This window comes from Salvelinus namaycush, unplaced genomic scaffold (genome assembly GCF_016432855.1).
Source record: "Salvelinus namaycush isolate Seneca unplaced genomic scaffold, SaNama_1.0 Scaffold656, whole genome shotgun sequence".
Classification (NCBI taxonomy): Eukaryota; Metazoa; Chordata; class Actinopteri; order Salmoniformes; family Salmonidae; genus Salvelinus; species Salvelinus namaycush.
In genome coordinates this window covers 64,413-90,690 of record NW_024061371.1, presented here as the reverse complement: position 1 = coordinate 90,690, position 26,278 = coordinate 64,413, and the positions used below count along the sequence as shown (strand labels likewise).

The 26,278-nt window shown below is 43.5% G+C and overlaps 1 protein-coding gene across 1 annotated transcript in view; it reads right to left on the bottom strand.

The window, feature by feature from the left end:
- Positions 1-8,888: 8,888 nt before the first annotated feature.
- The window catches only part of LOC120042332 (tripartite motif-containing protein 2-like), a 47,959-nt gene continuing 30,569 nt past the window's right edge, over positions 8,889-26,278 (bottom strand). The window contains exons 8-20 of the mRNA XM_038987141.1: positions 24,599-24,750; positions 24,137-24,317; positions 23,787-23,943; positions 22,280-22,382; positions 20,072-20,210; positions 19,622-19,777; positions 18,422-18,620; positions 17,510-17,613; positions 17,247-17,414; positions 12,427-12,595; positions 11,941-12,011; positions 11,606-11,746; positions 8,889-9,041 (exon numbers count right to left, since the gene is read on the bottom strand). Of these exons, the coding sequence (XP_038843069.1) occupies positions 8,889-9,041; positions 11,606-11,746; positions 11,941-12,011; positions 12,427-12,595; positions 17,247-17,414; positions 17,510-17,613; positions 18,422-18,620; positions 19,622-19,777; positions 20,072-20,210; positions 22,280-22,382; positions 23,787-23,943; positions 24,137-24,317; positions 24,599-24,750 (1,893 nt within the window). The remainder of the gene's footprint in view (positions 9,042-11,605; positions 11,747-11,940; positions 12,012-12,426; positions 12,596-17,246; positions 17,415-17,509; positions 17,614-18,421; positions 18,621-19,621; positions 19,778-20,071; positions 20,211-22,279; positions 22,383-23,786; positions 23,944-24,136; positions 24,318-24,598; positions 24,751-26,278) is intronic.

Below are 26,278 nucleotides of genomic sequence, written 5' to 3'. Positions count from 1 at the left end.
AGCCCAAAACAAGCCATACAGAAATCCGCCATGTTGTGGAGTCAACAGAAGTCAAAAATAGCATTATAAGTATTCACTTACCTTTGATAATCTTCATCAGAATGCACTCCCGGGAATCCCAGTTCCACAATAAATGTTTGTTTTGTTCGAAAAAGTACATAATTTATGTACAAATAGTTCCTTTTTGTTCGCGCTTTTAGTTCACATATCGAAATTCACGACGCGCAGGCCAGACGAAAAGTCAAAACATTACATTACAGTTCGTAGAAACATGTCAAACGACGTATAGAATCAATCTTTAGGATGTTTTAAACATAAATCTTCAATAATGTTTCAACCGGAGAATTCCTTTGTCTTTAGAAATGCATTGGAACGCAGCTACCTCTCACGGGAGCGCGCCTGAGTGAGCTCATGGCCTTCTGGCAGACCCCTTACTCAATCAGCTCTTATTCTCTCCTCCTTCACAGTAGAAGCCTGAAACAAGGTTCTAAAGACTGTTGACATCTAGTGGATGCCTTAGGAAGTGCAATCAGACCAAATTTCCACTGTATATTGGATAGGCAAAGACTTGAAAACCTACAAGCCTACAAACCTCAGATTTCCCACTTCCTGGTTGGATTTCTTCTCAGGTTTTTGCCTGCCATATGAGTTCTGTTATACTCACAGACATCATTCAAACAGTTTTAGAAACTTCAAAGTGTTTTCTATCCAAATCTACTAATAATATTCATATTCTAGCTTCTGGGCCTGAGTAGCAGGCAGTTTACTCTGGGCACCTCTGGGCACCTTATTCATCCAAGCTACTCAATACTGCCCCCAGCCATAAGAAGTTATTAACTGACTTGCCTAGTAAAATGTAGGTGATGATCAGCTGATATAGGTATTACCGTGATGTCGGATCAAGAAACAAAAGCATTTCACCCGCTAAACAGATGTGACCAGATTTGATAGCCCACCCTCTTTTCCCTATGTCAATCACATTTTTAGAAGGCTTGCTGACAATTTGTGATGAAATGCAGGGGGGGGGGGAATCAGAGCCTCTGCCACCTGAAAAGGTCTATGCACAGTCTGTATCTGACACCTTAGAAGGCTGAGCTGATACGTCTCTCGTGTGTTTTTATACAATACATGCACCACTTCGGTTAAGTCTAAATGTGACTCACTCATACGTCAGCCATTAAAATAATATTGTATGATTCTTGATAGTGTATTTGCTGCCATTTGTATTTGACAAGTTCCAGGTAGAACATACAGGAATCTGATTAGATTCTTATACTATACATCTTTTCCATGTTGAAGTCGTCCCCCCCCTCCCCCCAACATACAGATCTAGAATCAGCTTCCTCTCCCCCAATCCTAACCTTAACCATTAGTGGGGTAAATGCAAAACTGACCCAAGATCAGCATCTATGGGTAACGTCACTATATACCGCCTGTCTTTCCACTGTTCCCTGGGCTCCGAAGACATGGATGTCAATTATGGCAGCCCCCCCGCTCTCTGATTCAGAGGGGTTGGGTTAAATGCAGGAAGACACATTTCAGTTGAATGACTAGGTTGTAACACTGACTAGGTATCCCCCTTTCCCTTTCCCTTTCCCTTTCCCAGTCATGTCAAGGTTTTCAGGGTTCTTTGCCTTTCCCTTTCCCTTTCCCTTTCCCTTTCCTAGTCATATCAAGGTTTTCAGGGTTCTTTGCCTTTCCCTTTCCCTTTCCCTTTCCCTTTCCCTTTCCTAGTCATGTCAAGGTTTTCAGGGTTCTTTGCCTTTCCCTTTCCCTTTCCCTTTCCCTTTCCCAGTCATGTCAAGGTTTTCAGGGTTCTTTCCCTTTCCCTTTCCCTTTCCCTTTCCCTTTCCTAGTCATGTCAAGGTTTTCAGGGTTCTTTGCCTTTCCCTTTCCCTTTCCCTTTCCCTTTCCCTTTCCTAGTCATGTCAAGGTTTTCAGGGTTCTTTGCCTTTCCCTTTCCCTTTCCCTTTCCCTTTCCTAGTCATGTCAAGGTTTTCAGGGTTCTTTGCCTTTCCCTTTCCCTTTCCCTTTCCCTTTCCCTTTCCCTTTCCTAGTCATGTCAAGGTTTTCAGGGTTCTTTGCCTTTCCCTTTCCCTTTCCCTTCCCTTTCCCAGTCATGTCAAGGTTTTCAGGGTTCTTTGCCTTCTCTCTGCTTCCATCTAGTGGTTGTTGTGAACAGCATCGGTTTGGGAAAAAAAACTATCAAATCACTCACACAGACAAAGTCTTAAATCAATGCTTTATTTCTGTGTCACGTTAGTACCAAGAAAACAAGGGTTGAAGGTCAACGAGGAAGTGATGTCATCAGTGATGGACGACCCTGGTCCTGTGCAGAGTTTAGAGCCATCCCAGCATTAACTAACAGACTGGCTACAGCTGATCAACTAATCATCAAACCTTGACTATAGCTGTTAACGAGTGTGTTAGTGCTGGGTTGGAACTAATCCCTGCACCCCCTGTGGGTCCCATGGACCAGGATTAAGAGGAGTGATCGTAACCATTATATATATATATATATATTACATAGGCTTGTCTCCCAAATGGCACCCTATTCCCTATATAGTGCACAACTTTTGACATGGGGCTCTGGTCAACAGTAGTGCACTACGTAGGGTATAGGTCAACACTAGTGCACTACGTAGGGGATAGGGTGCTATCTAAGGGGCAGACAGAGTGATATACAGAGTAGAACCTAAAGACATAAACTGAGAAAGTGACCTACTATATCGTTAAAACAATTAGAAAATGACATGACAACTATGGGAAAATAACATTCCTGTTAAATGGCAGCATGAATGAATGTAAAGCTGTGTATCTAATGGAAACATGAATGTAAGGCTGTGTATCTAATGGAAACATGAATGTAAGGCTGTGTATCTAATGGAAACATGAATGTAAGACTGTGTATCTAATGGAAACATGAATGTAAGGCTGTGTATCTAATGGAAACATGAATGTAAGGCTGTGTATCTAATGGCAACATGAATGTAAGGCTGTGTATCTAATGGAAACATGAATGTAAGGCTGTGTATCTAATGGAAACATGAATGTAAGGCTGTGTATCTAATGGAAACATGAATGAAAGGCTGTGTATCTAATGGCAACATGAATGTAAGGCTGTGTATCTAATGGCAACATGAATGTAAGGCTGTGTATCTAATGGAAACATGAATGTAAGGCTGTGTATCTAATGGAAACATGAATGTAAGGCTGTGTATCTAATGGAAACATGAATGTAAGGCTGTGTATCTAATGGAAACATGAATGTAAGGCTGTGTATCTAATGGAAACATGAATGTAAGGCTGTGTATCTAATGGAAACATGAATGTAAGGCTGTGTATCTAATGGAAACATTAATGTAAGGCTGTGTATCTAATGGAAACATTAATGTAAGGCTGTGTATCTAATGGAAACATGAATGTAAGGCTGTGTATCTAATGGAAACATGAATGAATGTAAGGCTGTGTATCTAATGGAAACATGAATGTAAGGCTGTGTATCTAATGGAAACATGAATGTAAGGCTGTGTATCTAATGGGAACATGAATGTAAGGCTGTGTATCTAATGGAAACATGAATGTAAGGCTGTGTATCTAATGGAAACATGAATGTAAGGCTGTGTATCTAATGGAAACATGAATGTAAGGCTGTGTATCTAATGGAAACATGAATGTAAGGCTGTGTATCTAATGGAAACATGAATGTAAGGCTGTGTATCTAATGGAAACATGAATGTAAGGCTGTGTATCTAATGGAAACATGAATGTAAGGCTGTGTATCTAATGGAAACATGAATGAAAGGCTGTGTATCTAATGGAAACATGAATGTAAGGCTGTGTATCTAATGGCAACATGAATGTAAGGCTGTGTATCTAATGGAAACATGAATGTAAGGCTGTGTATCTAATGGAAACATGAATGTAAGGCTGTGTATCTAATGGAAACATGAATGTAAGGCTGTGTATCTAATGGAAACATGAATGTAAGGCTGTGTATCTAATGGAAACATGAATGTAAGGCTGTGTATCTAATGGGAACATGAATGTAAGGCTGTGTATCTAATGGAAACATGAATGTAAGGCTGTGTATCTAATGGAAACATGAATGTAAGGCTGTGTATCTAATGGAAACATGAATGTAAGGCTGTGTCTGTCAAATAATGAGATGAAGAAGTCGGTTCATTCGTTTGTCTGTGCATTCTGTTCTATTAAACAAATTATCGTCACGAAAGACAATCGTAAAACAATCTGTACAAACGTCGTCCATCGCAGATGAGCAACTTTGATTTGAACATGACATGATAATGAATATAAATATTAAAAAAACTTGATAATGCATTTAGGCTATAAATAGAAGAGCAACATGTAAATGAGTGCAATAGTAGTATTCAGATGATTTACATGAAAACAACATGTACAACGGGTACTATAGTAGTATTCAGATGATTTACATGAACACAACATGTACAACGGGTACCATAGTAGTATTCAGATGATTTACATGAAAACAACATGTACAACGGGTACTATAGTAGTATTCAGATGATTTACATGAACACAACATGTACAACGGGTACTATAGTAGTATTCAGATGATTTACATGAACACAACATGTACAACGGGTACTATAGTAGTATTCAGATGATTTACATGAAAATAACATGTACAACGGGTACTATAGTAGTATTCAGATGATTTACATGAAAATAACTTGTACAACGGGTACTATAGTAGTATTCAGATGGTTTACATGAAAACATATATACATGCATTATTCCTTAAATAAATAAATAGCATTATAAACACCCCAAAATTATTATTTTTAAATTATGTTTTATTGTTACATACACCATAGTAGTATGATAGGTGCAGTGTAATGTGTTGTTTTACAGGGTCAGTCATAATAGTATGATAGGTGTTGTTTTACAGGGTCAGCCATAGTAGTATGATAGGTGTTGTTTTACAGGGTCAGCCATAGTAGTATGATAGGTGTTGTTGTACAGGGTCAGCCATAGTAGTATGATAGGTGTTGTTGTACAGGGTCAGCCATAGTAGTATGATAGGTGTTGTTTTACAGGGTCAGTCATAGTAGTATGATAGGTGTTGTTTTACAGGGTCAGTCATAGTAGTATGATAGGTGTTGTTTTACAGGGTCAGCCATAGTAGTATGATAGGTGTTGTTTTACAGGGTCAGCCATAGTAGTATGATAGGTGTTGTTTTACAGGGTCAGCCATAGTAGTATGATAGGTGTTGTTTTACAGGGTCAGTCATAGTAGTATGATAGGTGTTGTTTTACAGGGTCAGTCATAGTAGTATGATAGGTGTTGTTTTACAGGGTCAGCCATAGTAGTATGATAGGTGTTGTTGTACAGGGTCAGCCATAGTAGTATGATAGGTGTTGTTGTACAGGGTCAGCCATAGTAGTATATTAGGTGTTGTTGTACAGGGTCAGCCATAGTAGTATGATAGTTGCAGTGTAATGTGTTGTTTTACAGGTTCAGCCATAGTAGTATGATAGGTGTTGTTTTACAGGGTCAGTCATAATAGTATGATAGGTGTTGTTGTACAGGGTCAGCCATAGTAGTATGATAGGTGTTGTTGTACAGGGTCAGCCATAGTAGTATGATAGGCGCAGTGTAATGTGTTGTTGTACAGGGTCAGCCATAGTAGTATGATAGGTGTTGTTGTACAGGGTCAGCCATAGCAGCACGATAGGTGTTGTTTTACAGGTTCAGCCATAGCAGCACGATAGGTGTTGTTTTACAGGGTCAGCCATAGCAGCACGATAGGTGTTGTTTTACAGGGTCAGCCCATAGTAGTACGGTGCCCCTGGAATAAATAACCCCAAATAATAAATAGTAACATAAATACATTCAGAATGTGAAGTGAAATGTTCTTCAGTATTGTTGTGATCACTTCCTATAGTGTTGGAAATGTGGGCTAGACATTTGTCTGATAGTCAGCATCCTATATAGCACCCTTTTCCCAATGTCGTGCATAACTTCAACCAAGGTCCATAGGGCTCTGGTAAACAGGGTTCCATTTGGTACACAACCCATGATTCCTCATCCAATCCTTCCCATTAGCCTACAGACTTTACAGCATTATATATTTTTTTTACCGTTATTTAACTAGGCAAGTCAGTTAAGAACAAATTCTTATTTTCAATGACGGCCTAGGAACAGTGGGGTTAACTGCCTTGAACGACAGATTTTTACCTTCTCAGCTCAGGGATTCGATTTTGCAACCTTTCGGGTTACGAGTCCAACGCTCTAACCACTAGGCTACCCTGCCGCCCCATGGTATGGATACAGGTTTGAAAAGTGATTTTAATTTTCCCATATTTCCATGCAGACTTTCCAGAAATCCAAGTTATAAAATTCTAGAATTTCCTGCATATTCCCTCCTGATTCCGGAAATCTTACAACCAGGATTTCTGGAAAATCTGCATTGAATTTTTAGGGAACTTACCGGAATTTTGGAACTCTGAATATGATTCTAACAGAACACTGTTTGTTGGATCCTAACAGATAGATGCGGTAAAGGAGTCAACGGAACACAGATGTTCCGTTGACCAGATTGGCGAACATTCAACACATCTGATGTAACAGAGTGGATATTCGTCAAATCCGTCATGATTTATGTATTGTAAGAGGCCCACAATGTGGTTACTGAAGTCCGAATTGGATATATTTGTCTGTTTTCGCTGCATGACATGTGGAAGTTGTCCCTTTTCAGATTTAAGAAATGACTGCTAAATGCTAACTCCCGTTCGTATAAGCTGGTTAGCATCGTTAGCATACAGAAATTGGTGGTGGAAGTTTTTTTAACTGAAATGCGGTTGATTGGAAATGATGACTTGTTGGGGTTGACATCCATGCAAGCATTATACTCAGATTTTTACCTCAACATACCGTGAAATACAAATATTAACAATAGCCTAAATGTAGGCTAATTTTGCTGGGGGGAAATGAAGAGATTCGGGATCTTTCCCCCATGGCCGTTTCCCCCAAGCATTTCCATGGCAATTCCATTGTTTTGGTTGAGTTCCGTTGAGATCTTTACCAAATCTATTGATACAGTTACTAAAAAGAAAATGCATGGTTCTAGAATACTATGTTTTTTATCTTCTAGAAAACCTCTGAAATTGTTCTAGAATACTCTGGTATTCCATTATGAGTGATATATTACTGTACTGACGAGCAACAGCAAACTTAATAATAAACAAACTCATTTGGAATCCTTAACAAGAAAATTATTAATCAAATATTAAGGGCTCGATTCATGAAGACCTACGCTACAGCGTAATAGAAATGTAAAGGCAATGTTCCCGCGTTCCTGGAGACTGCATTCACGGTAAACGCTGCATGTCGGCTCAATCGGAAATGACCTTTGAATTTAAATCGTGCTGAGCCCTACTTCTAAATGTACGTTTAGTTTTTTTCTAATGAGGGGGTGAAAACAGAACTGATGAGAGTTAGTTTGCAAATGGTTATTGATCAGTATTAATAATAAAGATCATTCCCAAATATATATACTCTTCCATGTTATCTTGCAACTGTGTCCGTCTCCCAAATAGCACTCTGTTCCCTACGTAGTGCACTACTATTGCCCTGGGCGCATAGTTTGGAAAGCTTTAATTTGGAAAGCATCCAGTATTTTTTTTTTTCTGAAAAATTGGATGGTTGAATAAATACCTCATCCAAGTGTAAAGTCGCAAGTTGCCTTTTAGCTCAATCAATCAAATCAACCAATCATCAATAATGAATGGATTGATTGATTTATTAATATATCTGGGGAGTATTAGAATAACCATAGCCACGTTCTTGAACAGTACTGAGCATTCCTTATTGATTTTGCAGACAACGATCCTCAAACGAACCATCAATATTATTATTCTATAGAACATACATTTATCTATATCGTTCTCTAGAACCCATATGAACAATTTGTATCGTTCTTTAGAACCCATATGAACAATTTGTATCGTTCTCTAGAACCCATATGAACAATTTGTATTGTTCTCTAGAACCCATATGAACAATTTGTATCGTTCTCTAGAACCCATATGAACAATTTGTATCGTTCTCTAGAACCCATATGAACAATGTGTATCGTTCTCTAGAACTCATATGAACAATTTGTATCGTTCTCTAGAACCCATATGAACAATTTGTATCGTTCTCTAGAACCCATATGAACAGTGTATATATTGTTCTGTAGAGTCCATAGGTTTAAGAGCAGATAAACAAGTTGAAATTGGTTTAATATTGAGTCAGATTAACAAATTGAGATTAGTTTGATATTGAGTCAGATTAACCAATTGAGATTAGTTTGATATTGAGTCAGATTAACAGGTTGAGATTGGTTTCATATTGAGTCAGTTTAACAGATTGAGATTAGTTTGATATCGAGTCAGAAAAACAGGCTGAGATTAGTTAAATATTGAGTCAGATTAACAGATTGAGATTAGTTTGATATTGAGTCAGATTAACAGGTTGAGATTAGTTTGACATTGAGTCAGATTAACAGGTTTCCACGGTGGGATGGGGAGCTGTGACATCATTTTGGCAAGCCGAGAGCTAGGTCTCAGGTCTGTTAGGTCCCAGAACCAATGCTCTCACTGTGCAGCTCTGGCCAATAGTAAGGCAGATGAGTGACGTGTCGTCAGTGCAAAGAGAGGTGCTGATTTGACTGGTCGTCATTTAAGTTCACACCAGGAAGTGGTAGACCTTGAAACAGTGATTCTGTCCATCTCTCCATCTCTCTTCTCCCTCCATTCATTCTCCCATACGTCCCTCCCTCTATTACTGTAGGTATATGTAGACCTTGAAACAGTGGTTCTGTCCATCCATCTCTCCATCTCTCTTCTCGCTCCCTCTATTACTGTAGGTATCTGTAGACCTTGAAACAGTGGTTCCCAGAGTCGGCCACCACCACGTGTCCATCAGAGGTGAGAGCCAGACCCTGAGGTCCGTAGAGAGGGTCAGCTGATGTGTTGATATAGGACAGGAAGGAGCCACTACCATCAAACACCTGGAGAGGAGGGGGGATAGAATGATGAAAATACTTTTTGAATGTTGATATCTGTGTAAGAATGATGAAGATAAAGTATTCTCAAAGTATTTTAAAAGTATTCTGAATGAATTATATTTTTTCTAAAGTAACTGAAAACAATACTTTTGTACCTGTATTTGAATACTTTTGTACCTGTATTTGAATACTTTTGTACCTGTATACAGTGTCTTCAGAAAGTATTCACACCTTTGACTTTCCCACATTTTGTTGTGCTACTGCCTGAATTTAAAATGGATTGTGTCCTTCCTAACTCAGTTGCCGAAGAGGAAGGAAACCGCTCAGGGATTTCACCATGAGGCCAATGGTGACTTTAAAACAGTTACAGAGTTTAATGGCTTTGATAGGACAAAACTGAGGATGGATCAATAACATTGCAGTTACTTCACAATACTAACCTAAATGGCAGAGTGAACAGAAGGAAGCCTATATAGAATAAAAATATTCCAAAACATGCATCCTGTTTGCAATAAGGCACAAAAGTAATATGGCAAAAAAATGTGGTAAAGAAATAAACTTTTTGTCCTGAATACAAAGCGTTATGTTTGGGCCAAATCCAACACAACACATCACTGAGTACCACTCTCCATATGTACAAGTATGGTGGTGGCTGCATCATGTTATGGGTATGCTTGTAATCGTTTAGGACTGGGGAGTTTTTCGTGATTTTTTTTTTTTACAAAATGGAGATAAGCAGAGGCAAAATCCTAGAGGAAAACCTGGATTCAGTCTGCTTTCCAACAGACACTGGGAGACTAAATCACATTCCAGCAGGACCATAACCTGAAACACAAGGCCACATCTACACTGGAGTTGCTTACCATGAGGCCAGTGAATGTTCCGAGTTACAGCTTTGACTTAAATCTGAGTGAAAATCTATGGCAAGACTTAAATGGTTGTCTAGCAATGATCAACAACCACTTTGACAAAGTTTGAAGAACGTAAAAAAATTATCCAGGTGTGGAAATCTCTTAGAGACTTACCCAGAAAGACTCACAGCTCTTAGAGACTTACCCAGAAAGACTCACAGCTCTTAGAGACTTACCCAGAAAGACTCACAGCTCTTAGAGACTTACCCAGAAAGACTCACAGCTCTTAGAGACTTACCCAGAAAGACTCACAGCTCTTAGAGACTTACCCAGAAAGACTCACAGCTCTTAGAGACTTACCCAGAAAGACTCACAGCTGTAACTGCTGTATTGACTCAGGGGTGTGAATACTTATGTAAATAAATTATTTCTGTACTTAATTTTCAGTAAATTTGCAAACATTTAAAAAACTATGTTTTCACTTTGTCATTATGGGGTATTGTGTATAGATGGATGAGGGAAAACATATTTAGTAATTCAAAGAATATGAACACTTTCCGAATGCCCCGAGTGGCACAGCGGTCTAAGGCACTGCATCTCAGTGCAAGAGAAGTCACTACAGTCCCTGGTTCGAATCCAGGCTGTATCACATCCATCCGTGATTGGGAGTCCAATAGGGCGGCGCACAATTGTTCGGGGTAGGCCGTCATTGTAAATAAGAATTTGTTCTTAACTGACTTGCCTGGTTAAATACATTACCTATATTATATCTGTGGCTGTTGTGGCATTCTCTCAACCAGCTTCACCTGGAATGCTTTTCCAACAGTCTTGAAGGAGTTCCCATATATTCTGAGCCCTTGTTGACAGCTTTTCCTTCACTCTGCGGTCCAACTCATCCCAAACCATCTCAATTGTGAGTGTTGAGGTCAGGTGATTGTGGAGGCCAGGTCATCTGTTGCGGCACTCCATCACTCTCCTTTTTGGGCAAATAGCCCTTACACAGCCTGGAGGTGTGTTTGGTTATTGTCTTGTTGAAAAACAAATGATAGTCCCACTAAGCACAAACCAGATGGGATGGCATATCGCTCCAGAATGCTGTGGTAGCCAAGTGTGCCTTGAATTTTTTTTTAAATCACCGACAGTGTCACCAGCAAAGCACCCCCACACCAACACACCTCCTCCTCCATGCTTCACGGTGGGAAAACCACGCATGCGGAGATCATCCGTTCACCTACTCTGCGTCTCACAGAGACACAGTGGGTTTGGAATCAAAAATCTCAAATTTGGACTCATCAGACCAAAGGACAGAATTCCATCGCTCTAATGTCCATTGCTCGTGTTTCTTGGCCCAAGCAAGTGTTTTCTTCTTATTGGTGTCCTTTAGTAGTGGTTTCTTTGCAGCAAAGGCACACCTGTTAATTTAAATGCATTCCAGGTGTTTACCTCATGAAGCTGGTAGAGAGAATGCCAAGAGTGTGCAAAGCTGTCATCAAGGCAAAGGGTGGCTACTTTGAAGAATCTAAAATCTAAACTATATACTGATTTGCTTAACACTTTTTTGATTACTACATGATTCCATATGTGTTATTTCATAGTTTTGTTGTCTCCACTATTATTCTACAATGTTGAAAAAAGTCAAAATAAAGAAAAACCCTTGAATGAGTAGGTGTGTCCAAACTTTTGACTGGTACTGTATATATATATATAAAACTATACCTGTATGCGGCTGTTGCCCCAGTCGGCTACAATGATGTTCCCGTTCACATCGACGGCCACGCCTGTAGGAGCATTAAATTGACCGTTGCCCTCTCCGTTAGATCCAAACTTCAACAGCAGCTCTCCCTCTGGGGTGAACACCTGGAGGGAGGGAGGGAGGGAGGGAGGGAGGGAGGGAGGGAGGGAGGGAGGGAGGGAGGGAGGGAGGGAAATGGCGACTTTTTTAATTGAACCAGGACTTTTTCCCATTCATTCTGTTGGTTTAATTAACGAAGGTCATGTTTAGATGATCCACCAGACCTAGGTGGGAGTGTCCTGATAAGTTAGTTGCTTACCTTGACAGAGTGGTTGTGAAAGTCTGTCACTATGATCTCATTGTTGTTGTTGACGGCTGCAAAATGAGGACCTGGTCGGAAGAGAGGAGAGAGGAGGCAAGGAGGTGGAGAGAGGAGGAAAGGAGGTGGAGAGAGGAGGAACGGAGGAAGTGGAGAGAGGAGAAATGAAGAGGAGGTGGAGAGAGGAGAAATGAAGAGGAGAGGAGGTGGAGAGAGGAGGAGAGGAGGTGGAGAGAGGAGGAGAGGAGGTGGAGAGAGGAGGAGAGGAGGTGGAGAGAGGAGAAATTAAGAGGAGAGGAGGTGGAGAGAGGAGGAGAGGAGGTGGAGAGAGGAGGAGAGGAGGTGGAGAGAGGAGAAATTAAGAGGAGAGGTGGAGAGAGGAGGAGAGGAGGTGGAGAGAGGAGGAGATATGGATCATAATCATCACCATCATTATCATTCCCATCATCATCAACATCATGACCCTCAGCATCATCATCAACACACCTGCAAACTGTTTGTCTCCATTGCCACGGCTACCGAATTTAGAAACGAGCTTGCCGGTTGGCTGGAAGATGAAGACGGTGCATGCCTTGTTGTCAACGACAATCACATGACCGTTCTGATCCACTGACACGCCCTTCGGTCCCATTAGCCTACCAGAGCCCAGCTTGGCCTGACAGACAGACAGATGACACAACAAATCAGAGGACAGGTTAGCCTGAAGATAGAATAAAGTTACCTGTATGTCACTTTTATGTCACCTGTAGATTGTTGTGCTCAGACATCTGAAGGGGCAGATGCTCAAAGTCACCCCCCCCCCCTCAAAAAATGTTTGCCTTAATTAACAACAGCGCCATGTTGTTACGTTATAGCCTTATTCTAAAATGGATTAAATAAAAAAATGTCCTCAGCAATCTAAACACAATATCCTCTAATGACAAATCGAAAACAGGTTTTCCGAAGATTTTTGTGAATTTATATAAAATAAAAAACAGAAATACCTTATTTGCATAAGTATTCAGACCCTTTGCTATGAAACTCTTAAATGTGCGCAGGTGCAATCTGTTTCCATTGATCAACTTGATTGGAATCCACCTGTGGTAAATTCAATTGATTGGACATGATTTTGAAAAGGCACACACCTGTCTATATAAGGTCCCACAGGTGAAAGTACATGTCAGATCAAAACCAAGCCATGAGGTCGAAGGAAATGTCCGTAGAGCTCCGAGACAGGATTGTGTCGAGGCACAGATCTGGGGAAAGGTACCACAACATTTATGAAGCATTGGAATGTCTCTAAGAACACAGTGGCCTCTATCATTCTTAAATGGAAGAAGTTTGGAACCACCAAGAGTCTTCCTAGAGCTGGCCGCCGGCAAAACTGAGCAATCGGGGGAGACGGGCCTTGGTCAGGGAGGTGACCAAGAACCCAATGGTCACTCTGACAGAGCTCTAGAGTTCCTCTGTGGAGATGGGAGAACCTTCCAGAAGGACAACCAAGATTGAACGTCTGGAGGAAACTTGGCACCATCGCTAAGGTGAAGCATGGTGGTGGCAGCATCATGCGGGGGGGATGTTTTTCAGGGGCAGGGACTGGGAGACTAGTCAGGATCAAGGGAAAGATGAACAGAGCAAAGTACAGAGAGATCCTTAATGAAAACCTGCTCCAGAGTGCTCAGGACCTCAGACTGGGGTGAAGGTTCACCTTCCATCAGGACAATGACCCTAAACACACAGCCAAGACAATGCAGGAGTGGCTTCGCGACAATTCTCTGAATGTCCTTAAGTGGCCCAGCCAGAGCCAGGACTTGAACCAGATCGAACATTTGGAAAGACCTGAAAATAGCTGTGCAGCGACTCTTCCTATCCTACCTGACAGAACTTGAGAGGATCTGCCAAGAAGAATGGGAGAAACTCCCCAAGTAAGTGTGCCAAGTTTGTAGTTTCATACCCAAGAAGACTCGAGGCTGTAATCACTGCCAAAGGTGCTTCAACAAAGTACTGAGTAAAGGATCTGAATACTTATGTAAATGTGATATTTCAGTTGTTAATTTTTTATAAATGTGCAAAAATAAAAAAATAAAACTGTTTTTGCTTGTCATTATGGGATATTGTGTGTAGATTGATGAGGGGGAAAAAATTATTTAATCCATTTTGGGATAAGGCTGTAAAGTAACAAAATGTGGGAAAAGTCAAGGGGTCTGAATACCCTTATTCTCTACAGGGCAGTAACAGCTAGTAACGTTACGCAGCTGCCGGTCAGCTAACTAATAACGTTACGCAGCTTCCGGTCAGCTTGCTAGCTTGTAACGTTACGCAGCTTTTGGTCAACTAGCTAGCTAGTAACGTTATGCAGCTGCCGGTCAGCTTGCTAGCTTGTAACGTTACGCAGCTTTTGGTCAACTAGCTAGCTAGTAACGTTATGCAGCTGCCAGTCAGCTTGCTAGTAACGTTATGCAGCTGCCAGTCAGCTTGCTAGTAACGTTATGCAGCTGCCAGTCAGCTTGCTAGTAACGTTATGCAGCTGCCAGTCAGCTAGCTAGTAACGTTATGCAGCTGCCAGTCAGCTTGCTAGTAACGTTATGCAGCTGCCAGTCAGCTTGCTAGTAACGTTATGCAGCTGCCAGTCAGCTAGCTAGTAACGTTATGCAGCTGCCAGTCAGCTAGCTAGTAACGTTATGCAGCTGCCAGTCAGCTTGCTAGTAACGTTATGCAGCTGCCAGTCAGCTAGCTAGTAACGTTATGCAGCTGCCAGTCAGCTTGCTAGTAACGTTATGCAGCTGCCAGTCAGCTAGCTAGTAACGTTATGCAGCTGCCAGTCAGCTTGCTAGTAACGTTATGCAGCTGCCAGTCAGCTTGCTAGTAATGTTATGCAGCTGCCGGTCAACTAGCTAGTAACGTTATGCAGTTTTCAGTCAGCTACATAGCTAGTAATGTTATGCAGTTTTCAGTCAGCTACATAGCTAGTAATGTTATGCAGTTTTCAGTCAGCTACATAGCTAGTCATGTTATGCAGTTTCCAGTCAGCTACATAGCTAGTCATGTTATGCAGCTGCCGGTCAGCTAGCTAGTAACGTTATGCAGTTTACGGTCAGCTAGCTAACTAGTATTGTTATGCAGCTTCTGGTCAGCTTGCTAGCTTGCAACGTTATGCAGTTTACGGTCAGCTAGCTAGCTAGTAACGTTATGCAGCTGCCGGTCAGCTATCTAGCAATCCAATAATGTGGAGCTGGCTAGCTAGTAATGATATGCAGCTTCCGGTCAGTTAGCTAGCTAACCAGTAATATGCAGCTGGCTAGCTAGCTAGTTAATAATATAGCTAACAAAGGAAACAACTTAATACATTTTAACTAAAAATGTATGCCCGTGTAGGAGGAAGGGGAGGACCATCCTCCTCTGTGAATTTCATAAAAATAAAGATCGTGAAAAGTTATCTTTTTAGGATACCTTCAACAGTGAAGAGGCGACTCCGGGATGATGGCCTTCTAGGCAGAGTTGCAAAGAAAAAGCCATATCTGAGACTGGCCAATAAAAATAAAAAAAATTGATAGGCAAAAGAACACAGACACTGGACAGAGGAACTCTGCCTAAAAGGCCAGCATCCCGGAGTCGCCTCTTCACTGTTGACGTTGACTGGTGTTTTGCGGGTACTATTTAATGAAGCTGCCAGCTGAGGACTTGTGAGGCATCTGTTTCTAAAACTAGACACTCTAGTCCTTGTCCTCTTGCTCAGGTGTGCACCGGGGCCTCCCACTCATCTTTCTATTCTGGTTAGAGCCAGTTTGTGCTGTTCTGTCTGTGCCAACACAATTGCAAAAGGGTTTTCTAATGATCAATTAGCCTTTTAAAACGATAAACTTGGATTAGCTAACACAACGTGCCATTGGAACATAGGAGTGATGGTTGCTTATAATGGGCCTCTGTACGCCTGTGTAAATATTCCATAAAAAAATCTGCCGTTTCCAGCTACAATAGTCATTTACAACATTAACAATGTCTACACTGTATTTCTGATCATTTTGATGTTATTTTAACGGACAAAAAATGTGCTTTTCTTTCAAAAACAAGGACATTTCTAAGTGACCCCAAACTTTTGAACGGTAGTGTAGCTATATTTTGTTGTATTTATTTTTCACTTTCACTTACTTAGCTAGCGAATGCAGCTGGCTAGTTTAGCCTGCTCAAACACCCGGCTCAAACAGAGAGATATGCTATGTTAGCAAGCTGACTATGGCTGTCCAACACTGGAACTCTTCTAAGTCAAGGTAAGCTTTTGGTTTTATTAATGTATTGCCACCGGGTCCTGCCGGTGTAACTGCTAAACTGTTTGCTGACTGTACACTGTACTGCATGACCGTAGCGGGTTTCCTAATGCTTAAGTTCTAGTAGCTATTTTGACTATGGTGTTAGCTAATAATGGTGACAAGGATGTAGGCTGTATGTAGCGGTTAGCGGTTATGGTATGAAGGTTTGGCTTGGGAAAAGTATTTTTTCACCTGGTCACAGAGAGCTGATATGTTGTGCAGTGAAGTCCACAAGCGAAGGGAAAAGGTGAGTGGAAGAGAGCGCGTAGATGGGAGAAGGAATTATAAAACAATCAAAGAGATCATGCTGTTTGTATGTGGCTGCTATGAAAGTGAACTGTGTTTGGGTGTGATCAGGGGTGTATTCATTCCGCCAATTCTGTTTAAAAATATTTCTTAAATGGAAGCAACGGAAAAACATACCTGAATTTGTCCAATAGAAACTCTCGCTTGAAACTGTTGGACTAATGATTACAACCTATATCAGGTAGATGCAGGCACTAGTGCTCAAGACGGTATTGAATGTGTCACTTTCTGTCACCTTGATTACTCAAAATCCTCTCTACCTGAAATGAAATGTTATAATAAAAACAACACCAATCTGAAAGTTCGCTTTTCTGTAGGGCTCAGGTACCCTTAGACCTCTATCTGTGCACGTGCCTGCCTATATGTCACCTGTATGTCACCTGTATGTCTCCTGTATGTCTCCTGTATGTTCACCTGTATGTCTCCTGTATGTCTCCTGTATGTCACCTGTATGTCTCCTGTATGTTCACCTGTATGTCACCTGTATGTCACCTGTATGTCACCTGTATGTCACCTGTATGTCTCCTGTATGTCTCCTGTATGTCTCCTGTATGTTCACCTGTATCTCACCTGTATGTCACCTGTATGTCTCCTGTATGTCACCTGTATGTCTCCTGTATGTCACCTGTATGTCTCCTGTATGTCACCTGTATGTCACCTGTATGTCACCTGTATCTCACCTGTATGTCACCTGTATGTCTCCTGTATGTTCACCTTGTATTTGCCCTCGCTGGAGAAGATGCTGACCCACTTGTTGTCATAGTCGGCGATGATGATGTCACCGTTGGGGTGAACAGCCACACCCGTTGGTCGTTGGAGTTGCCCTGGCGACCGACCCCTCACCCCAAAACGACTCTTAAACTCCCCCCCATTAGAGAAGATCTGTCCGGGGGGGGTGGACACACACACACACAAATTATCAAAATTCTGCCACGGTGTGTGTGTGTGTGCGTGCGTGTGTCTATGTGTGTATTTACCTGGACACACTGGTTATTGCTGTCTGCTATTAGAATCCTGCCATTGGAGGACGCTGACACACCCTGCAGGTTAGTAAACTCTCCTTTATTTCTCCCCTTAGTACCTGGAGTGCGCGCACGCACACAGAGTGAAAATATTATTAATGGAGTAACTAGAGGTAGAGAGATAAATAAAGAGAGAGAGAGAAGCAGACAGAGAGAGAAGCAGACAGAGAGATAAATAAAGAGAGAGAGAGAAGCAGACAGAGAGAGAAGCAGCCAGAGAGATAAATAAAGAGAGAGAGAGAAGCAGACAGAGAGAGAAGCAGACAGAGAGATAAATAAAGAGAGAGAGAGAAGCAGACAGAGAGATAAATAAAGAGAGAGAGAGAAGCAGACAGAGAGAGAAGCAGACAGAGAGATAAATAAAGAGAGAGAGAGAAGCAGACAGAGAGATAAATAAAGAGAGAGAGAGAAGCAGACAGAGATAGAAGCAGACAGAGAGATAAATAAAGAGAGAGAGAGAAGCAGACAGAGAGAGAAGCAGACAGAGAGATAAATAAAGAGAGAGAGAGAAGCAGACAGAGAGATAAATAAAGAGAGAGAGAAGCAGACAGAGATAGAAGCAGACAGAGAGAGAAGGAGACAGAGAGAGAAGGAGACAGAGAGAGAAATAAACAGAGAGAGAAACAAACAGAGAGAGAGAGAGAGAAACAAACAGAGAGAGAAACAGACAGAGAGAGAGAAACAGACAGAGAGAGAGAGAAACAGACATAGAGAAACAAACAGAGGGAGAGAGAACAAGCAGAGAGAGAAACAGACAGAGAGAAACAAACAGAGAGAGAAACAGACAGAGAGAGAAACAGACAGAGAGAGAAACAGACAGAGATAGATAAATAAATAAATAAAAATGGACAGATCTCCCTCTCTCACCGATCCTGAAGATAAGATCATCTTCGATGGGATTCTCTTTGCGTCTGGGTGTCCCCAGGGCACTGCCTGTCCTCCTGGAACCCTTCTTCTTACTCCCAGACCCAGGGGACTTTCCTCTCCGCTTAGCCCCCTCAGAGGAGCCTGTAGACGGGGTGGCGGTGGTCGTCAGAGAGGTGGCTGTGGTGGTGGGAGGAGACTCCTGGAAAATACATTTAACATGGAGTTAGAGGGAGGGAGGGACGGTAGACAAAAAAAAAACCTACTGTCCTTACCTCTCTCTCTCTCTCTCTCTCTCTCTCTCTCTCTCTCTCTCTCTGTCTCTCTGTCTGTCTCTGTCTCTCTCTCTCTCTGTCTCTCTCTGTCTCTCTCTCTCTCTGTCTCTCTCTCTGTCTCTCTCTCAATTCAAAGGGCTTTATTGCCATGGGAAACATATGTTTACATTGCCAAAGCAAGTGAAGTAGATAATAAACAAAAGTGAAATAAACTATAAAAAAGTAAACAGTAAACATTACACTCACAAAAATTCCAAAAGAATAGAGAAATTTCGAATGTCATTTTATCTCTATACAGTGTTGTAACGATGTGCAAATTGTAAAGGGAAAATAAATAAACATAAATATTGTTTGCATTTACAATGGTGTTTGTTCTTCACTGGTTGCCCTTTTCTTGAGGCAACAGGTCACACATCTTGTTGTTGTGATGGAACACTGAGTATTTCACCCAGTAGATATGAGAGTTTATCAAAATTGGATTTGTTTTCAAATTCTTCGTGTATCTGTGTAATCTGAGGGAAATATGTGTCTCTAATATGGTCATACATTTGGCAGGAGGTTAGGAAGTGCAGCTCAGTTTCCACCTCATTTTGTGGGCAGTGAGCACATAGCCTGTATTCTCTTGAGAGCCAGGTCTGTCTACAGCGGCCTTTCTCAAAAGCAAGGCTATGCTCACTGAGTCTGTACATAGTCAAAGCTTTCCTTAAGTTTGGGTCAGTCACAGTGGTCAGGTATTCTGCCACTATGTACTCTCTGTTTAGGGCAAAATAGTATTTATAGTTTGCTCAGTTTTTTTGTTGAGTCTCTCTAATGTGTCAAGTAATTATCTTTTTGTTTTCTCATGATTTGGTTGGGTCTAATTGTGTTGCTGTCCTGGGGCTCTGTGGGGTCTCTCTCTCATTACCTCAGGGTCAGGGGACCTGGTAACTCTGAGTCTGAAGGGACTTCCTTTGATGTGTTGGTCATAGAGCCGGAGAGCCAATGAAAACTCTCCTTCCTTGTTTACAGTGTAAACAAAATCATATGTCCCGTTCTTGTAGTCGAGTATCTCCCCGTCCGCCACGCTACCATCTGGAGTACACACCTGGAAGGAAATATAACACTATTTATCCATGTAGGGCAATTAGTTTAGTGTAACGTAGCATAGCGTAGCATATATTCATATATTTTACCTTAGTTTAGCGTAACGTAGCATAGCTTAGCATAGCGTAGCATACATTCATTTATTTTATCTTAGTTTAGCGTAACGTAGCATGGCTTAGCATAGCGTAGCATACATTCATTTATTTTATCTTAGTTTAGCGTAACGTAGCATGCATTAGCTTAGTTTATTTTATCTTAGTTTAGCTTAACGTGCTTGTGCGTGTCGGCCCCCCACCTCAGCAGACAGGATGGCATTGCCGCTCCGGCAGGGTCCGCCGGCCTTGTCTCTGGTCGTTATGGTTACGCAGGCTGGGAGACCCACGATGCACTGCTCCAGTCCCACACCCGACGCCTCACTCTGGCTCGCCACCGCGCTTGGAACGACAATCAGGATGGCATTATTTTTAATTCATTTATATTAATTGTTTCATTTCATTTTTGGTTAAAAAATATTATTTAGTTTATTCATCTTTTATTTATTTGTTAATTCATATTTTTTATCTAACTAACATATTTTATCTCTGATACCAGCAGCCAGTTCACTTCCCAACCTTCCATCGCACCTCCCGGGACTTGAATCAGCAACCTTTCAGATACTGGTCCACCTGACTACACCTGACTACACTGACCTGGTAGTGATGATAGTCCCCAGCTGATATAGACTGACCTGGTAGTGATGATAGTCCCCAGCTGATATAGACTGACCTGGTAGTGATGATAGTCCCCAGCTGATATAGACTGACCTGGTAGTGATGATAGTCCCCAGCTGATATAGACTGACCTGGTAGTGATGATAGTCCCCAGCTGATATAGACTGACCTGGTAGTGATGAAAGTCCCCAACAATATAGACTGACCTGGTATTGATGATAGTCCCCAGCTGATATAGACTGACCTGGTATTGATGATAGTCCCCAGCTGATATAGACTGACCTGGTAGTGATGAAAGTCCCCAGCTGATATAGACTGACCTGGTAGTGATGATAGTCCCCAGCTGATATAGACTGACCTGGTAGTGATGAAAGTCCCCAGCTGATATAGACTGACCTGGTAGTGATGATAGTCCCCAGCTGATATAGACGGACCTGGTAGTGATGATAGTCCCCAGCTGATATAGACTGACCTGGTAGTGATGAAAGTCCCCAGCTGATATAGACTGACCTGGTAATGATGAAAGTCCCCAGCTGATATAGACTGACCTGGTAGTGATGATAGTCCCCAGCTGATATAGACTGACCTGGTAGTGATGATAGTCCCCAGCTGATATAGACTGACCTGGTAGTGATGAAAGTCCCCAACAATATAGACTGACCTGGTATTGATGATAGTCCCCAGCTGATATAGACTGACATAGAAGTGATGATAGTCCCCAGCTGATATAGACTGACCTGGTAGTGATGAAAGTCCCCAGCTGATATAGACTGACCTGGTAGTGATGATAGTCCCCAGCTGATATAGACTGACCTGGTAGATGAAAGTCCCCAGCTGATATAGACTGACCTGGTAGATGAAAGTCCCCAGCTGATATAGACTGACCTGGTAGTGATGTTAGTCCCCAGCTGATATAGACTGACCTGGTAGTGATGATAGTCCCCAGCTGATATAGACTGACCTGGTAGTGATGATAGTCCCCAGCTGATATAGACTGACCTGGTAGTGATGATAGTCCCCAGCTGATATAGACTGACCTGGTAGTGATGATAGTCCCCAGCTGATATAGACTGATCTGGTAGTGATGATAGTCCCCAGCTGATATAGACTGACCTGGTAGTGATGATAGTCCCCAGCTGATATAGACTGACCTGGTAGATGAAAGTCCCCAGCTGATATAGACTGACCTGGTAGTGATGAAAGTCCCCAGCTGATATAGACTGACCTGGTAGTGATGATAGTCCCCAGCTGATATAGACTGACATAGAAGTGATGATAGTCCCCAGCTGATATAGACTGACCTGGTAGTGATGAAAGTCCCCAGCTGATATAGACTGACCTGGTAGTGATGATAGTCCCCAGCTGATATAGACTGACCTGGTAGTGATGATAGTTCCCAGCTGATATAGACTGACCTGGTAGTGATGATAGTCCCCAGCTGATATAGACTGACCTGGTAGTGATGATAGTCCCCAGCTGATATAGACTGACCTGGTAGTGATGATAGTCCCCAGCTGATATAGACTGACCTGGTAGTGATGAAAGTCCCCAGCTGATATAGACTGACCTGGTAGATGAAAGTCCACAGCTGATATAGACTGACCTGGTAGTGATGATAGTCCCCAGCTGATATAGACTGACCTGGTAGTGATGATAGTCCCCAGCTGATATAGACTGACCTGGTAGTGATGATAGCCCCCAGCTGATATAGACTGACCTGGTAGTGATGATAGTCCCCAGCTGATATAGACTGACCTGGTAGTGATGATAGTCCCCAGCTGATATAGACTGACCTGGTAGTGATGATAGTTCCCAGTTTGTGGATAGACTTTCTCAGCCCCTCTGACTTCATCAGTAAATCCAGCTGATCATTCTCCTCAGCCTGGAACGGTAGCCCTACCGGAAATACACATGTTAAAATCGGTAGCCCTACCGGAAATATACATGTTAAAACGGTAGCCCTACCGGAAATACACATGTTTAAAACAGTAGCCCTACCGGAAATATACATGTTAAAACGGTAGCCCTACCGGAAATACACATGTTAAAAACGGTAGCCCTACCGGAAATACACATGTTAAAAACGGTAGCCCTACCGGAAATATACATGTTAAAACGGCAGCCCTACCGGAAATGCACGTGTTTAAAACGGTAGCCCTACCGGAAATACACGTGTTTAAAACAGTAGCCCAACCGGAAATATACATGTTAAAACGGTAGCTCTACCGGAAATACACGTGTTTAAAACAGTAGCCCTACCGGAAATATACATGTTAAAACAGTAGCCCTACCGGAAATACACATGTTAAATCGGTAGCCCTACCGGAAATACACGTGTTAAAACAGTAGCCCTACCGGAAATACACATGTTAAATCGGTAGCCCTACCGGAAATACACGTGTTTAAAACAGTAGCCCTACCGGAAATATACATGTTAAAACGGTAGCCCTACCGGAAATACACATGTTAAATCGGTAGCCCTACCGGAAATACACGTGTTTAAAACAGTAGCCCTACCGGAAATACACATGTTAAATCGGTAGCCCTACCGGAAATATACATGTTAAAACAGTAGCCCTACCGGAAATACACATGTTAAATCGGTAGCCCTACCGGAAATACACGTGTTAAAACAGTAGCCCTACCGGAAATACACATGTTAAATCGGTAGCCCTACCGGAAATACACGTGTTTAAAACAGTAGCCCTACCGGAAATATACATGTTAAAACGGTAGCCCTACCTGAAATACACGTGTTTAAAACAGTAGCCCTACCGGAAATACACATGTTAAAAACGGTAGCCCTACCGGAAATATACATGTTTAAAACGGTAGCCCTACTGGAAATAATCATGTTTAAAACAGTAGCCCAGGTTATCAAGTTATTTCACATTAGACTGGCTGATGTAACCCATGTGAATCACATCACAGGGAGTTCTGTGACCACACTGGTCTGCAAACGAGGCCATTTGCTAATGCAATATTCGCTCAGAGATTGCGTGACAAGTTCTCTAAAAAGTAAAAAAAAAAATTCCCCTCAGGTTTTGAGACCTCTCGTTGTTTGGATTTGAAAATCCAACCATTGTAATAGAAGGGGGCGGGGCTCAGAGGCTGTGGGTGTTTGAGTGAGAAAGCACAGAGGAGAGCCAACCAGTAAAAGCACAACTCCCTTCATTATCAAAACATTGTGCCAACAACATTAAACATCCTTTCCAGACTCTGAAGACAGGAGGACTTTAAAAAATAGGTGTTAGCCTAATTTCACATGCCATGGAATGGAACATCTTAGAATTTACAGACCTTGGCTGGCCAGCTCCCCCAGCATCTCCCCAAGGCCTCTCTCAGCCTGCAGGCTCGCGGCGCTGGCCTCCCCGCTCAGGGCCTTCTCTGTCTGGATACATGTGTCAACGATATCCCCCTGGCCATGGAGTAGGGTGTCCAGCTGGGCCTGCAAGACCTGGGGAGGGAGGGAGGGAGAGAGGGAGAGAGGGAGGGAGGGAGAGAGGGAGAGAGGGAGAGAGGGAGAGAGGGAGAGAGAGAGAGAGAGAGAGAGAGAGAGAGAGAGAGAGAGAGAGAGAGAGAGAGATGTAGGACTCTTTTTTTTCTCCCTCCCTCCCTCGCTCCCTCCCCACTCTCTCTCTCCTCCATACCTTCTGTTTCAGTCCGTAGGTGACCTCTAGCTCCATCAGTAGAACACTCTTCCTGACGTCCAGGGTCTTGTGGAGCTCTTCGAAGCTGACGTGGATGTCCTCCTCGATCACATCTCTCTGATTGGTCAGCTGCTTTAGGACCTCTCTCAGAGACACCAGGGCCTCCGAGATCTGAGGCAGTCTTGATGTAAACACACACACACACAGATCAGAGAGGGTGGGGGGGAGAGAGAGAGAAGAGAGAGAGGGAAGAGAGAGAACGATGGGGTGGGGGGAATGAAACTTGACAATAAAACAGTGAACAATACCTGTTCTGTGCAGCAGTCAGTCTCTCCTGTGCCTGTCAGTGTGTGTGTGTGTGTGTGTGTGTGTGTGTGTGTGTGTGTGTGTGTGTGTGTGTGTGTGTGTGTGTGTGTGTGTGTGTGTGTGTGTGTGTGTGTGTGTGTGTGTGTGTGTGTGTACCTGTTCTGTGCAGCAGTCAGTCTCTCCTGCAGACCGTCTCTGTGTGTCTCCAGAAAGTCTAATAACGGTACCGTGGGATGGTCCGCGTGCTCCCCCGACACACACACCTCACACACACACACCTCACACCCTGAACAGTACAGCTCCGTCACCTGCAGACGACACACACACACATCGTTAACGTGTCTGTGGATGAGGAGTGTGGAGGTGGGGGTGTGGAGGGTTGTGTGTGTGGAGGGGGAGTGTGTGGAGGGGGGGTGTGGGGGGTTGTGTGTGTGAAGGAGGGGGGTGTGGAGGGTTGTGTGTGTGGAGGGGGGGTGTGGAGGGTTGTGTGTGTGAAGGAGGGGGGTGTGGAGGGTTGTGTGTGTGTGGAGGGGGGGTGTGGAGGGTTGTGTGTGTGTGGAGGGGGGTGTGGAGGGTTGTGTGTGTGAAGGAGGGGGGTGTGGAGGGTTGTGTGTGTGGAGGGGGGGTGTGGAGGGTTGTGTGTGTGTGGAGGGGGGGTGTGGAGGGTCGTGTGTGTGTGGAGGGTGTGGAAGGTTGTGTGTGGAGGGGGGTGTGGAGGGTTGTGTGTGTGTGGAGGGGGGTGTGGAGGGTTGTGTGTGTGTGGAGGGGGGGTGTGGAGGGTTGTGTGTGTGTGGAGGGGGGGTGTGGAGGGTCGTGTGTGTGTGGAGGGTGTGGAAGGTTGTGTGTGGAGGGGGGGTGTGGAGGGTTGTGTGTGTGTGGAGGGGGGTGTGGAGGGTTGTGTGTGTGTGGAGGGGGGGTGTGGAGGGTCGTGTGTGTGTGGAGGGTGTGGAGGGTTGTGTGTGGAGGGGGGGTGTGGAGGGTTGTGTGTGTGTGGAGGGGGGTGTGGAGGGTTGTGTGTGTGTGGAGGGGGGGTGTGGAGGGTTGTGTGTGTGTGGAGGGGGGGTGTGGAGGGTCGTGTGTGTGTGGAGGGTGTGGAAGGTTGTGTGTGGAGGGGGGGTGTGGAGGGTTGTGTGTGTGTGGAGGGGGGTGTGGAGGGTTGTGTGTGTGTGGAGGGGGGGTGTGGAGGGTTGTGTGTGTGTGTGGAGGGGGGGTGTGGAGGGTCGTGTGTGTGAAGGAGGGGGGTGTGGAGGGTTGTGTGTATGTGGAGGGGGGGTGTGGAGGGTTGTGTGTGTGGAGGAGAAGTGTGTGGGGGGGGGGGGGGGGGGGGGGGGGGGGATTGAGGTTGAGGGGAGGAGGATGAGTGTGTGTGTGTCCTACCTTGCCAGTGTGTGTGTGACAGTCCAGTCCCTTGCCCGATAGAGCCTCCAGTACTGTACACTCCTCACTACTGCTTTCAGGTGATGGATGTCCCGCCTCCATCAGGCCAGTCCACACCCCTTTCTGCAGCCAGGGGGAGGGGCCAGACAAACAGACACCCCCCTTTTACTGCAGCTAAGGGAGGGTCAGATGGACAAACCCTTTCTTCCTTTCTCAGGACCGCAGTAACTCTGCACGGATTCACCTCAGGACCGCAGTAACTCTGCACGGATTCACCTCAGGACCGCAGTAACTCTGCACGGATTCACCTCAGGACCGCAGTAACTCTGCACGGATTCACCTCAGGACCGCAGTAACTCTGCACGGATTCACCTCAGGACCGCAGTAACTCTGCACGGATTCACCTCAGGACCGCAGTAACTCTGCACGGATTCACCTCAGGACCGCAGTAACTCTGCA